Here is a 12,936-nt window from a genome sequence, read left to right as displayed (position 1 = left end):
TATAACTACTATAATACTGCCCCTATGTACAAGAATATAGTTGCTATAATACTGCTCCTATGTACAAGAATATAACTACTATAATACTGCTCCTATGTACAAGAATATAACTACTATAATACTGCCCCCTATGTACAAGAATATAACTACTATAATACTGCTCCTATGTACAAGAATATAACTACTATAATACTGCTCCTATGTACAAGAATATAACTACTATAATACTGCCCCCTATGTACAAGAATATAACTACTATAATACTGCTCCCTATGTACAAGAATATAACTACTATAATACTGCCCCCTATGTACAAGAATATAACTACTATAATACTGCTCCTATGTACAAGAATATAACTACTATAATACTGCTCCTATGTACAAGAATATAACTACTATAATACTGCCCCTATGTACAAGAATATAACTACTATAATACTGCCCCTATATACAAGAATATAGTTGCTATAATACTGCTCCTATGTACAAGAATATAACTACTATAATACTGCCCCTATGTACAAGAATATAACTACTATAATACTGCTCCTATGTACAATAATATGTAATACCGCTCCAATATACTAAAGTCTATTCTTAATGTGTAGAAATGACTTGTATGATGGCTGCACACATTGCTCTGTGTTTCCAGGGCTCACAGTAAAATGCTGCGGGGTGCTCAGAGTTATCTGGCCTGGGGTTTAGTTCCCATCAGTGGTTGCTCTGTTCTTGGAGCGGGCACACCCCAATTACATTAATCACCTTTTTCCGTGATAATGATTGAGAGGACCCCATCCTGACCATCCGCTCTCCACACTTCTGTATTCTAATCCCATCGTCCTCTTAACAGCCCGGCTTTATCACTAATGAAAGCCGCCTAATCCCTCCGGTCGGTAGCTGGCGGTGACGCTGCTGGTTGTCAGTAGTGGCCTTACACTAGATCAGTGTGTGACGCAGCCAGTGATTCCCAGTCTGTTGTGAACCCCCCACTCCCAGCATGCTATCAGAGCCAACAATTGTACTGCGGGCAGCTACAAAACTGGTGCTGTGTGATCAGAAAATGAGCTATTGTGTAGATCAGCAGGTCTTTATGATAAATCTATTTGTAAGGGAAATTATAATATCAGTAACATAACATTAAATTAAGCCTAATCCACTACCATCCCTGCATGTGTTGTGGCTGTCAAACAGCCGCGACACACTCAAGCGCAGGGATGCGAACGTATTCAAGCACGCGGAAGACACTCGGTTATCACCTGAGCATGCTCAGATAACACCTCATCCAATTTTTAGACCACAGTCCTTTTACAGACCTGCTATTTTCATAATATTACATAGGACGTCCTGGAGACTTGAGGCATATAAAAAGATGGGCTACACAATGAGAAGCTTGTCATATGTTGGGGGTCAGCTTGAGCTGACTGTGTGCCCTGAACCTTCCCTACCCTCAAGGAAACAGAACAACAACTAGAGACAGAAACATTTAAGTATTTCTGTTTTCTCCCTTTTTTTAATTTTTTTCTTTATTATTTTGTGTTGCGTTATTTTTTCCTTTTTTCCTTTTCTTGTAAGCACTGTATTTTTACATATTAAACTTGATAAGTTTGGTCCTTATATACTCTGAAGAATCCATAGTCTTTTGAAGAGTGTGTGGCGATACTATTTAGCACTTTTTTTTTAAATTTTATATCACTATATAGAAATAAATGTTTCAATTGTCGTCCTAAGGCTAAGTGCACACAGTGCGGATTCTGCTGGAGATCTGCAGCGGATTTGGCCCTGCGGATCCGCAGCAGAACTGCAGGTGATGTACAGTACCATTCTAGCCTATGGAAAATTGAAACCGCTGTGCAGACGGGGCGGATTTTTCCGCGCGGTTTTTGCTGCGGTTTCAATTTCGCACAAAGAATTGACATGTCATTCTTTCTGCGGATTCCGCTGCGGTTTGCCATCTCCTCCATTGTGGAGGTGATAAACCGCAGGCTAATCCGCAGGTAAACCGCAGGTCTTTGGACCTGCAGATTTACCTGCGGATTTTGCAAAATCCGCGGGGAAAAATCTGCGGGTGATTCCGCACCATGTGCACATAGCCTTATATTAACCACCTACTTCCTGTTCTTGACCAGGTCATTAGTAGCTATAGACTGACCCAGACTCTGTTATAAAAACATTTTCTGAGAATGTTCTAATATGGATAACGGTCATTGTGCAAGGAATGAAGGGAGGTGTTATTGTTATATCTGAGTAGGAGGAGGTGAGCTGTGACCTCTATTGTGACTAGTAGATCCTGTGTTATCTACTGTATAGAGCCGTTGTGTCATTGTACAGGATGGGGAGGAGGTGAGCTGTGACATCACCTATTGTGAATGGTGGATCCTGTTATCTATTGTATACAATAATAATCTTTAATAATAATCATTATTTTTATATAGAGCTAACATATTCCGCAGCGCTTTACAATTTGCACACATTATCATCACTGTCCCTAATGGGGCTCACAATCTAGATTCCCTATCACTATGTCTTTGGAATGTGGGAGGAAACCCACACAAAAACGGGGAGAACATACAAACTCCTTGCAGATGTTGTCCTTAGTGGGATTTGAATCCAGGACCCCGGCGCTGCAGTGCTATCCACTGAGCCACCGTGCCGCCCTGTATATACAGGGTAATCAATCGTATAGGAGGGGGAGGAGGTGTGCTGTGACATCACCTATTGTGAATGGTGGATCCTGTGTTACCTACTGTATATAGAGGTGTTATGGAGACAGGAGGGTATTTTTGTCTTTAGAAAGACTGCACGGACCAGGACTCGTCCCACTCCTTCCCCGTGGGCAGAATACTACTCAGACAATACAGGGTGAGGGTAACAAACGATGGTAATTTATTGGATCAACAACAGTCAATAACGTATTGTACGGTCCCAGTAAATACACAATCTGGTGCAATTGACAGTCTCACTTTTCCGCTGGCTCACAGGGACTGATGCAATAGATAGTCAGCAAACATAACACAATCAACAAACATCAATTCAACCTACAATAATTGTCAACTTTCAGACTCATATGAGCACTAGCTCATGTCCCTGGGCCTACTGAGTAATACGTCAGGCATAAATAAGAATAAACATGATGCCATAACAGATGTTATGAGACATTGTACAGGAGGAGGAGGAGGTGGGCTGTGACATCACCTATTGTGAATAATGGATCCTGTGTTATCTACTGTATAAAGAGATGTTATCAGTAATTGCACAGGAGGAGGAGGTGAGCTGTGATATATTATGAATGGTGGATCCTGTGTTATGTACTGTATATAGAGATGTTATCAGTAATTGCACAGGAGGAGTAGGTAAGCTGTGAAATATTGTGAATGGTGGATCCTGTGTTATGTACTGTATATAAAGGTGTTATCAGTCATTGTACAGGAAGAGGAGGTGAGCTGTGACATCACTTGTGAACGGTGGATCCCCAAAAATATGATTACGGCTGTACTTTTGTCGGAGGCATAGGATGCAATGATACAGAGTTTAATTAGTCTCAGTTTGTGGGTTTTTTTTTCCTTTTTCTTCCAGCAATGTCCATCTTTTCAGAGCTTAATCCAGTCAGAAGTGTTAGCTGCTGCAGTCATGGATGATCAGTAAGGGTATATTCACAGCCTAAAATGGTGTTCTATCCGCAGACTGTCACTTTATGCTGCAAGTTTCACCAATTTCCGTGCAGAGGATAAAGTTTACCATACATTTGTTGCTGCTGTATCCTCACCATTCATCTCCCCAGCATCTCCAGCTCATGTGGACGTTCACGTGTCCATATATATTTGTTGTGGGATTTCTGCTGCAGATTTTGCACTGGATTTCACCCTGTGCTTTCCATTGCATAAATGCTTGGTGAAAATCCGCACCACAGCTGGATTTAAGTGGCGAATGTCTGTCTCTGTGAGTGGAAGAGAGAAAACAACCAAAGAAAGAAAAAGAGAAAAATTACTAAGTATTTGATATAATAACGATTTTGCAAGTTTTCCCACCTACAAAGAAGTGTACCTACCATAAAAATTTCAGACCTCTTCATTCTTTTGTAGGAGGGGAAACTTTTGCATAATCGGCCGTGTATCAAATACTGACTTTCCCCACTGTGTCCTATTAGTGCATGACGATATCATAGAGGGGGGTCCGAGACTCAGAGCGTAGAGCCGTCCATGTAGTACGTTGCCCATTAATTTCCTTGATCAGTTGATCGCTTTGCTCGCTTCCATTTACAAAGATGGAGACCACATCAAACAACCCCTTTCATAAATGGAGAGGTTGACTTTAATTCGTGTTTATGTCTTCATGTTTATGTCATGTATGCGTCACATTGACGTGGTGACCTGTGATACATTTGATCTGTTTGACGTTGTGTTTTCCAGGGATGTCTTGTGCGAGGCGAGAGAAGGCTGGATAACCCCCATCATGGAGTAAGCCTGCCTGCCAGCGGATCACGCGCACTCGCAGTCTGGGACATAGGTGAGCGCTGTTTTGGGATCAGTCAGTCGCTGTCATTATTAATCCGCCTAATCCGTTCACATCCCTGCGCGCTCTCATTGCCTGTCCGGTACTAAATGTGTCACTCACATCCATTAAGAAAACCCAAAAGTAACTCCGGTATCCCACAACCGGGAAATCTGCACTGAGCTTTTTTTCTAGAACGTTGGGTCCTTTACACTGTAATTGGAATCTAATCAAAATCATCTGTCTGCAACTGTTTTCTTAAAGGGGAATCTGTCTGAAATGTTTCCCCTCCACCCAAATTGTTTATATGACTTTTAAACCCTTTAAAAGATAAACAAGTAGACGCTTGTATGACTCCCAAGTGATGACCCAACAGGGAATAATCTATTTTGCAGTTCTGTATATGTGTCTGAAAGTACACTGGGGCGTAACGGCGCTCCTCCAGCTCCTCTGTGGTATTCCCATTCATGTATCTGAGCCAGTGACCGGTCAATCAACCAGAGGAAAGTGGTGCTAGGCCGGGAATACAGCATGAGGCTGTGGACAATGGAACATAAAGATTTCTGGAGATGGACTTGTAACCTTGAGATTGTTGATTTTGTTAAATAATTTAGGTTCTCAAGTCCTCAGACCGTTCTCTTCTCCTCTTTCTGTTCTCCGTGCTTAGTGCGGCACACACAGTGCCAAAATAGAGTTAACTTCTCCCCTTTTTATCTGGCTTCAGGTGTGATTTTCATATTCCCCACACCTGTCACTTGCCAAAGGTGAGTTTGAACGAGCATCACATGCTTGAAACAAAAGTTGTTTACCCACAAGTTTGTCTGGTCCATTTTGGGGTTTTTGTGTGAAATAATGTCCAATTTTGCCTTTTCTTTCTTTCTTTCTTTTTTTTTTTTTTTGTGTGTGCCAATACGCACAAAGTAAATAAAGAAAATGTGTAATTGCGATAAATTTCTGGTAGTAATACTTTGTTTCAAGTGTGCCAACACTTTCGGCCATGACGTTATATACATGTAATTACATACAAGACTTCAAAACATAGAGGAGACATAAAGAGATTAACTTCCTTATCTTTTAAAGGGCTACACGGTGAAGTTTCTGACCGGTTCCCTGACCGTTTTTTCCAGTCCCCGATAACACACAAAAAAAGTGTGTTCGCTATAAAAATAATTTCTCTTGCTTCTCACATGATATAACATATCGGAGGAGAGAATAATGATGTTCCCAAGACCCCCACAGGACCTCAAAAAAAAAAAATTAGCCGAGATCGTCCGGACGGAAACAGTAGGGAACTTTTCCTGTTGATTCCAAAATTTTGTTCATAGGGTTTAACACAATCACCGTGACCAAAAGCCCAATAATTAGTAAATCTGCCCCCTCACTTGTCAATTTCTTGGTCAGGTATAATTTGACAAAAAACAAAACAAAATTTAATTCATTCTTTGGGGTTAGGAAATTTCCAAATGTTAAAGGAAAAAGAAAGTTGATATGACAACTAGTGTTGAGCGCCAGTGCTCCCTCAAATTTTCATCGGGTGCTTGAGTATACTATTCACTATCGATCGCATGTTTCGTGGCTGTTGGCCACCCAAATGACATGCAGGATTGCCTGCCAAACACGGGCAATCATTGCATGTTTATTTTTTGGGTGTCTTAAAAACATACGATATTCTGTGCACGCCTACGCGCCTGATGCAAAGCCCGAGCACCTGATGCAAACTCAAGTTGCGAGTGCTTGCGTTCACCACTAATGATAACATATTGAATATGACGACCTAATGTTATCAAATTCTATGTAGTACGTTTAGGTTCAAAATCCTCAGTGTACCCCTGGATAAAATCCTTGAGGCGTGTAGTTTGCAAAATGGGGACACTTGTGGGGGAGATTGCTATTGCTTAAGGCACCGTAGGGACCCTGCAAATGTGCCATGTCGCCCGCCATCTATTTCGGCCAATTTGTCTTCCAAAATTTCAAATATTGCTCTTTTTCCGTTCCGAGCCCGGCCTCTGTCCAAACAGAACTTTTTGACTACATGAGGCCGGGTACCGCCGCTCTAAAAAGAAAGCGGGTAACAATCTGTGGCATCCTCATTTTGGTAATTTTGGGGCTAAAGCAAGATTTTACAGGTAAAATTTAAAATTGTTTTTTATTCCACTTTGCATTAATTTCTGTGTAGCACATGAAGGGTTTAAAAAAAAAAAAAAAAAGAAGAAAAAAAAAAAAAAAAATCCTGACAATTTTGAAGTATTTGAGGGCTGCAGTTCTTAAAATGGTATCTTTTGGGGAGTTTCCAATATACAGTGGTTATGGAAAGTATTCAGACTCTTTTAAATTTTTCACTCTTTGTTTCATTGCAGCCATTTGGTAAATTCATAAAAAGTTCATTTTTTTTTTTTCAGTTTTTTTTTTTTAATAAATTTGCAAAAATGTCCATTTGTTTTTTAACAGTCAATATGGGGTGCAGAGTGTACATTAATGAGAAAAATAAAATTGCGTTGTGTTTTTTTTTTTTCTCGCTAAAATTCCAATATTTTCACAAATAAATGCAGGTCATATCAAAAATGTTTTACTATTATCGTGAAGTGCAATATGTAACAAAAAAAAAAACGTCAGAATCACCGGGATCCATTGAAGCGTACCAGAGTTATTACCTCAAAAAAGGGAGAGTGGTCAGAATTGTAATATTTGGCCTGGTAATTAAGGTCAATATTAGCTTGGTCACTAAGGGGTTAAGCAATAGGCACCACTAACCAAACCATGCCATGAAGACCAAGGAGACCTCCAAACCAGTCAGGGACAAAGTTGTTGAGAAGAACAAGTCAGGGATCGGTTATATAAAAAAATAAATAAATATCCCAATCTCTGATGATCCCCCGGAGCACCATCAAATCCATTATCATCAAATGGAAAGAACATTGTACCACAACAAACCTGCCAAGAGAGGGCAACCACCAAAACCCTCAGCTGGGGCAAGGAAGGCATTAATCAGAGAGGCAGGACAAAGACCAAAGGTAACCCTGAAGGAACTGCAGTGTTCCCAAACAGACTGGAGTATCCCGTCTAAACGACCACCATGTCATACACTCCACAGAGGTGGCCTTTATGGAAGAGTGGGCAGAAAAAAAGCCTTCATTTTGAGTTTGCCAAAAGACATGTGAAACACTCCCGAAATATATGGAGGAAGGTGCTGTGGTCAAGTGGAGACCAAAATTAAACTCTTTTGGCCACCAAAATATACTCTAGCCAAACCATCACCAAGAACATCATCCCCACAGCAAAACATGATGGTGGCTACTTCATTCTGTGGGGATGTTTTTCAGCAGCAGGGACCGGGAAAATGGTCTGAGTCGAAGGGAAGATGGATGGTGCGAAATACCGGGATATTCTTGAGCAAAACCTGTTTCAATCTGTTAGTGATGTGAGACTGGGACGGAGGTTCAACTTCCAACAAGACAATGACCCAAAGCATACTGCTAAAGCAACACTCGAGTTGTTTAAGGGGACGTGAGTAAATGTTTTGGAGGGGCCTAATTAAAGCCGAGACCTAAATGCAATGGAGAATCTGCGGTCAGACTTGAACATTGCTGTTGCCGTTCACCAGAGGAAACCATCTAACCTAAACGAGCAGGCGCAGTTTTGCCTTGTGGAATGTGGAAAATCCCAGTGGAAAGCTCATAGAGACTTATCCAAAGCGACTTGCAGCTGTAATTGCTGCAAAAGGAGAATCTACAAAGTACTGACTTTAGGGGGTGAATAGTTATTCACACTGAAGTTTTCAGTTATTTTGTCCTATTTGTTGTTTGCAGAAGGTCATATGAAGAACATGTCTACAACTGTGAACATTTGGTTTTGTACTTATTGTGAAGCAAACTCTCAAAAAAAATAGTGAACATTTTTAGGTTGTACGGTGGTAAATCACGGAAAATGCCATGGGTAGGGGTGGGGGTGTTTGAATAATTTTGCATGCCGCTGTGTGTATTATTATAGTACCTGACTATAGAGCAGTGCTCACACACCAAGGCTCACCTGGCCTTACTCACCTGCTGCACTGATGCTATGGCTGTGCCGTAGCTGTGTCATTCCCATAAGGGTTTTAACAAGGGGGAGAAGTCAGACAATGCTGACAACCTGCCGCTTCTGCCTCCTCTTTACTACTTGTATAGATTTTACTGTGTCTGATTCACAGTTTCATGTCTTGGAGAGTATTCTCTTACATAATTCTGCAGCCTTCAGGGCTGAAGCTCCCTGCTCTCCTCACTTGTTCATTGTCTACATATAGCTTAATCTATATTGTGGGAATTATGGCACGTCAGTAACCGGTAATAGACTGAGTACAGCTCTGTAATGTATGTACACAGTGACTGCACCAGCCGAATAGTGAGTGCAGCTCTGGATTATAATACAGGATGTAACTCAGGATCAGTAATGTATGTACACAGTGACTACACCAGCAGAATAGTGAGTGCAGCTCTGGAGTATAATACAGGATGTAACTCAGGATCATTAATGTATGTACACAGTGACTGCACCAGCAGAATAGTGAGTGCAGCTCTAGGGAATAATACATGATGTAACTCAGGATAAGTAATGTATGTACACAGTGACTGCACCAGCAGAATAGTGAGTGCTGCTCTGGAGTATAATACAGGATGTAACTCAGGATCTGTAATGTATGTACACAGTGACTGCACCAGCAGAATAGTGAGTGCTGCTCTGGAGTATAATACAGGATGTAACTCAGAATCTGTAATGTAATGTATGTACACAGTGACTGCACCAGCAGGATACTGAGTGCAGCTCTGGGGTATAATACAGGATGTAACTCAGGATCAGTAATGTAATGTATGCAGCTCTGGAGTATAATACAGGATGTAACTCAGGATCAGTAATGTAATGTATGTACACAGTGACTGCACCAGCAGAATAGTGAGTGCAGCTCTGGGGTATAATTCAGGATGTAACTCAGGATCAGTATTGTAATGTATATACACAGTGACTGCACCAGCAGAATAGTGAGTGCAGCTCTTGGGTATAATACAGGATGTAACTCAGGATCAGTACAGGATCAGTAATGTAATGTATGTACACAGTGACTGCACCAGCAGAATAGTGAGTGCAGCTCTGGAGTATAATACAGGATGTAACTCAGGATCAGTAAATGTAATATATGTACACAGTGACTGCACCAGCAGAATAGTGAGTGCAGCTCTGGGGTATAATACAGGATGTAACTCAGGATCTTTAATGTAATGTATGTACACAGTGACTGCACCAGCAGAATAGTGAGTGCAGCTCTTGGGTATAATACAGGATGTAACTCAGGATCAGTACAGGATCAGTAATGTATGTACACAGTGACTGCACCAGCAGAATAGTGAGTGCAGCTGTGGAGTATAATACAGGATGGAACTCAGGATCAGTACAGGATCAGTAATGTATGTACACAGTGACTGCACCAACAGAATAGTGAGTGCAGCTCTGAAGTATAATACAGGATGTAACTCAGGATCAGTAATATATGTAGTGTATCTTCACAATATAAAGGGGATACCCTCTAGATTGAAATAGTTTAAAAATGGGGCCATGGTAGTGCTAAAATAAAAATAACACCTGCTTACCTACCGGACCCCCGCTTTTCCATTGCTGCTGTGTTCCTCATTGATGTCTTAACTTTTTCTTCCTGTGGTGGGAACATCAGATAATCATTGCAGCCAATCAGTGACCAGTGATTGGCTGCAGTGGTTTTGTTCCATCCGAGCTGAAAGAAAGGGCTGATACTTTTCTGACTCAAACGGAACGTGGTCACTGGCTGCAGCGATTACCTGGTGCCTCCCACCTGAGGAGGAAGCATTGAGAGTTGCTACTTTGCACATTTCTTCCCTCATGCTTTGCTGGTATTGCGCTCTGTTTACGCCATGTTAATCCAGGCCTATTAGATAGTAATACTTTCTTTTTTAGCTCATTTTAATCCTCCACCTACTATTGAGATTACTTTGAATAGATAACCTCTTGTCTTTGCAGCAGGTTATACACTGAGATTAGTCTGCCCTTCTAAGCGGGGCATGTTAACCCTTTGTGCCGACTGATAGGAAAGAGAAAAAAAATCTTCCCAAAAAAGAGGAAAAAAGCTTCTATTGGGCTTGTACCACACAGAAACATGCGTCAATAGCATGGAGAGAGCCATCTCGTATCTGATCATTGTCAATGAAGTCACACTGAGACCTGCGGTCTAAGGCAACCGCCACTAAAACGCCAAGCCTGACGATTTTTCGGTTGCAATCAACCTCTCCTCCATTGACATCAAATGTGAGATTCCCGTCTTGCATGAGACCAAGTAATAAAACTGAAACAGACTCTTTGTACCTGACGTCACTTTCTCTTATGTCTCCCGTCAGCGCGCAGAAGTGATGGAGAACTCGTCCGTGGCCTCGGCCTCCTCTGAAGCTGGCAGCAGTCGTTCCCAAGAGATTGAAGAATTGGAAAGATTCATCGACAGTTACGTTCTGGAGTACCAGGTTCAGGGGCTGCTGACCGACAAGACTGAAGGCGATGGCGAAAGCGACAAAACCCCATCTAATATTTGCCAGGTGAGATAGTGAGGTCGGTTACACATGCGCTATGGTCGGGAGATCTTCTTCAGGTTTCTCGTAGAATGTTTTCCACTTTTGCACAGATTTGCTTATGCTTTCTAACATTTATGCAGAGCCAAGATAAAGCCTGGTTCATAGAAGTGTTCATGCAGAATTTTAGCGAAAAATGCCTTAAAATGTTGCGAAGCTTGAAGTTGTTCTCTTGTACAGCACTATGGAATCCGTGGCGCTATATAAATAAATATTAATAATAATTTTTTCAACAATTGGTATTTTGATTAAACACTTTAAAGCACAACCGAAATCATTGTCAAGACATGAGTTCACACATGGCAAGATGTGTCAACAACCTAAACCTTCCCCCCTATCCACATAGGTGAATATTGAAGGTTCTGTCCACTACTGGGGCAACATCTTCTGAATCCCTACGTTCCCCCCCAGTAAAATGACAACACTTTATGCTCCCCTCTGGTGCCGTTCCTGCGGCATCGGCACTGGCTCTTCTTGGGATTGCGTGACATTATGTCCTCCTATCCCTGTGGCCTGTCAGCGCTGGCTTCCCTCTCCTCTCTTATGGACGTGATTGACATCCGGAGGAAATGATAGCTGCATTTACCCCTCTCACATCATCTGAATGTCTTGGTTCACCCGTGAGAAAGAAAAGGGAAGTGGCGGCTGGTTGGCCATAGTGATCACATGACATTGTCATGTGAGCCCCGGGAGAGCTGGTGCCGACACCCCATGAACGGCATCAGGAGCGAGTATAAATTTTATTATTTTACTGGGGTGGGAGGGATTCAGAAGGGGATGTGGACATCCCCTTTAAAGGTGCATACCATATAAATAAGCTGTAAACAATTGGTAAATGGCAAACAAAGTGAAAAGATAAGTACACATTAGTAGTGGCATAGCATGACTGCGTTTGTCCTGGGCACCAAATTCTACTTGTGTACAAAATTTTGCCTTTCTTTCCCCCGCTGTCTAATTTTCCATGACTTCACTGCACTAAGCCACATCTTCTTGGAGCAGCACCCGGGTTTTTCATGTGCCCACCCGGCCCGTGATAAGCTATCGTGCTCCGATTTTTTTTTTTTTTTTTTTTTTTTTTTGAATTTTTAATGGAGGGCAAGTTGTTTTTTGTATTTTTTATGGCCTCATTCATTTGGGGAAAATATATTGCATTACCTAACTTTTATTATTATTTTAACTTGGATCGAAAAAATAAAAACAGCGTTCTTAGGGTCTTGTTTTTACTGTTCATTATAAATGATATGAACTTTTATTCAGTGGGTCGTTACATTACAATATCACGCGTATATATATATATATATATATATATATATATATATATATATATATATATATATATATTATTTTTTTTGCAGGACAGTTTTTTATTGGTGACATGCTGGAGACTTTCTGTCCTATAATTAGAAGAGATAATTTTTAGTTCTTTAAGAAAACGGCTGACATCACCCTCTCAGTAGTATCCACCCCCCCAAACGCCTCCCCGCCCTCACACAGTTTTCAATGGCCTGGTATATTGATCCAATGGATCATGACCTCTTTGAACATCTCCCCTGTAAGGATACCACTGGTTCATATAGTAATGGCTTTTTTTCCCCTTTATTTTGTTTTTTTTTGTATGTCATCCGGATGTGTAAACTTTTGCAAACTTTTAGCCATGCTCAAATGCATGGAAAAGAACCAAAAAAACTTATAAGTCCTTCTGAATTCAAAGTCTCCTATCTTTTCTGTCTCCAGCAGCTATGTAGACCCGCGTGTCGTGGCGGCAGACCACTGAGGAGCTTTGTGTGGTCTGATTCTGTCGTCTTGTGGTACTGCAGGGTAAGGCT

The 12,936-nt window shown here is 41.3% G+C and overlaps 1 protein-coding gene across 3 annotated transcripts in view; it reads left to right on the top strand.

Annotated features, from left to right (window-relative positions):
* CTIF (cap binding complex dependent translation initiation factor) overlaps window positions 1-12,936 on the top strand; it is a 191,546-nt gene that overhangs the window by 24,924 nt on the left and 153,686 nt on the right. For 2 of the 3 annotated variants that reach the window (XM_073584749.1, XM_073584751.1), the window contains exons 2-4: window positions 4,409-4,505; window positions 10,886-11,077; window positions 12,845-12,928. In XM_073584749.1, coding sequence (XP_073440850.1) covers window positions 10,898-11,077; window positions 12,845-12,928 — 264 coding nt within the window. In that variant the 5' untranslated portion in view covers window positions 4,409-4,505; window positions 10,886-10,897. The remainder of the gene's footprint in view (window positions 1-4,408; window positions 4,506-10,885; window positions 11,078-12,844; window positions 12,929-12,936) is intronic. The other variant, XM_073584750.1, reaches the window with a different exon arrangement.

The sequence above is a fragment of the Dendrobates tinctorius genome, unplaced genomic scaffold (assembly GCF_039654945.1).
Source record: "Dendrobates tinctorius isolate UK_male_01 unplaced genomic scaffold, ASM3965494v1 ptg000085l, whole genome shotgun sequence".
Lineage (NCBI taxonomy): Eukaryota > Metazoa > Chordata > Amphibia > Anura > Dendrobatidae > Dendrobates > Dendrobates tinctorius.
The sequence above is the reverse complement of the archived record's forward strand: the minus strand, read 5'-3'. Positions and strand labels throughout refer to the sequence as shown.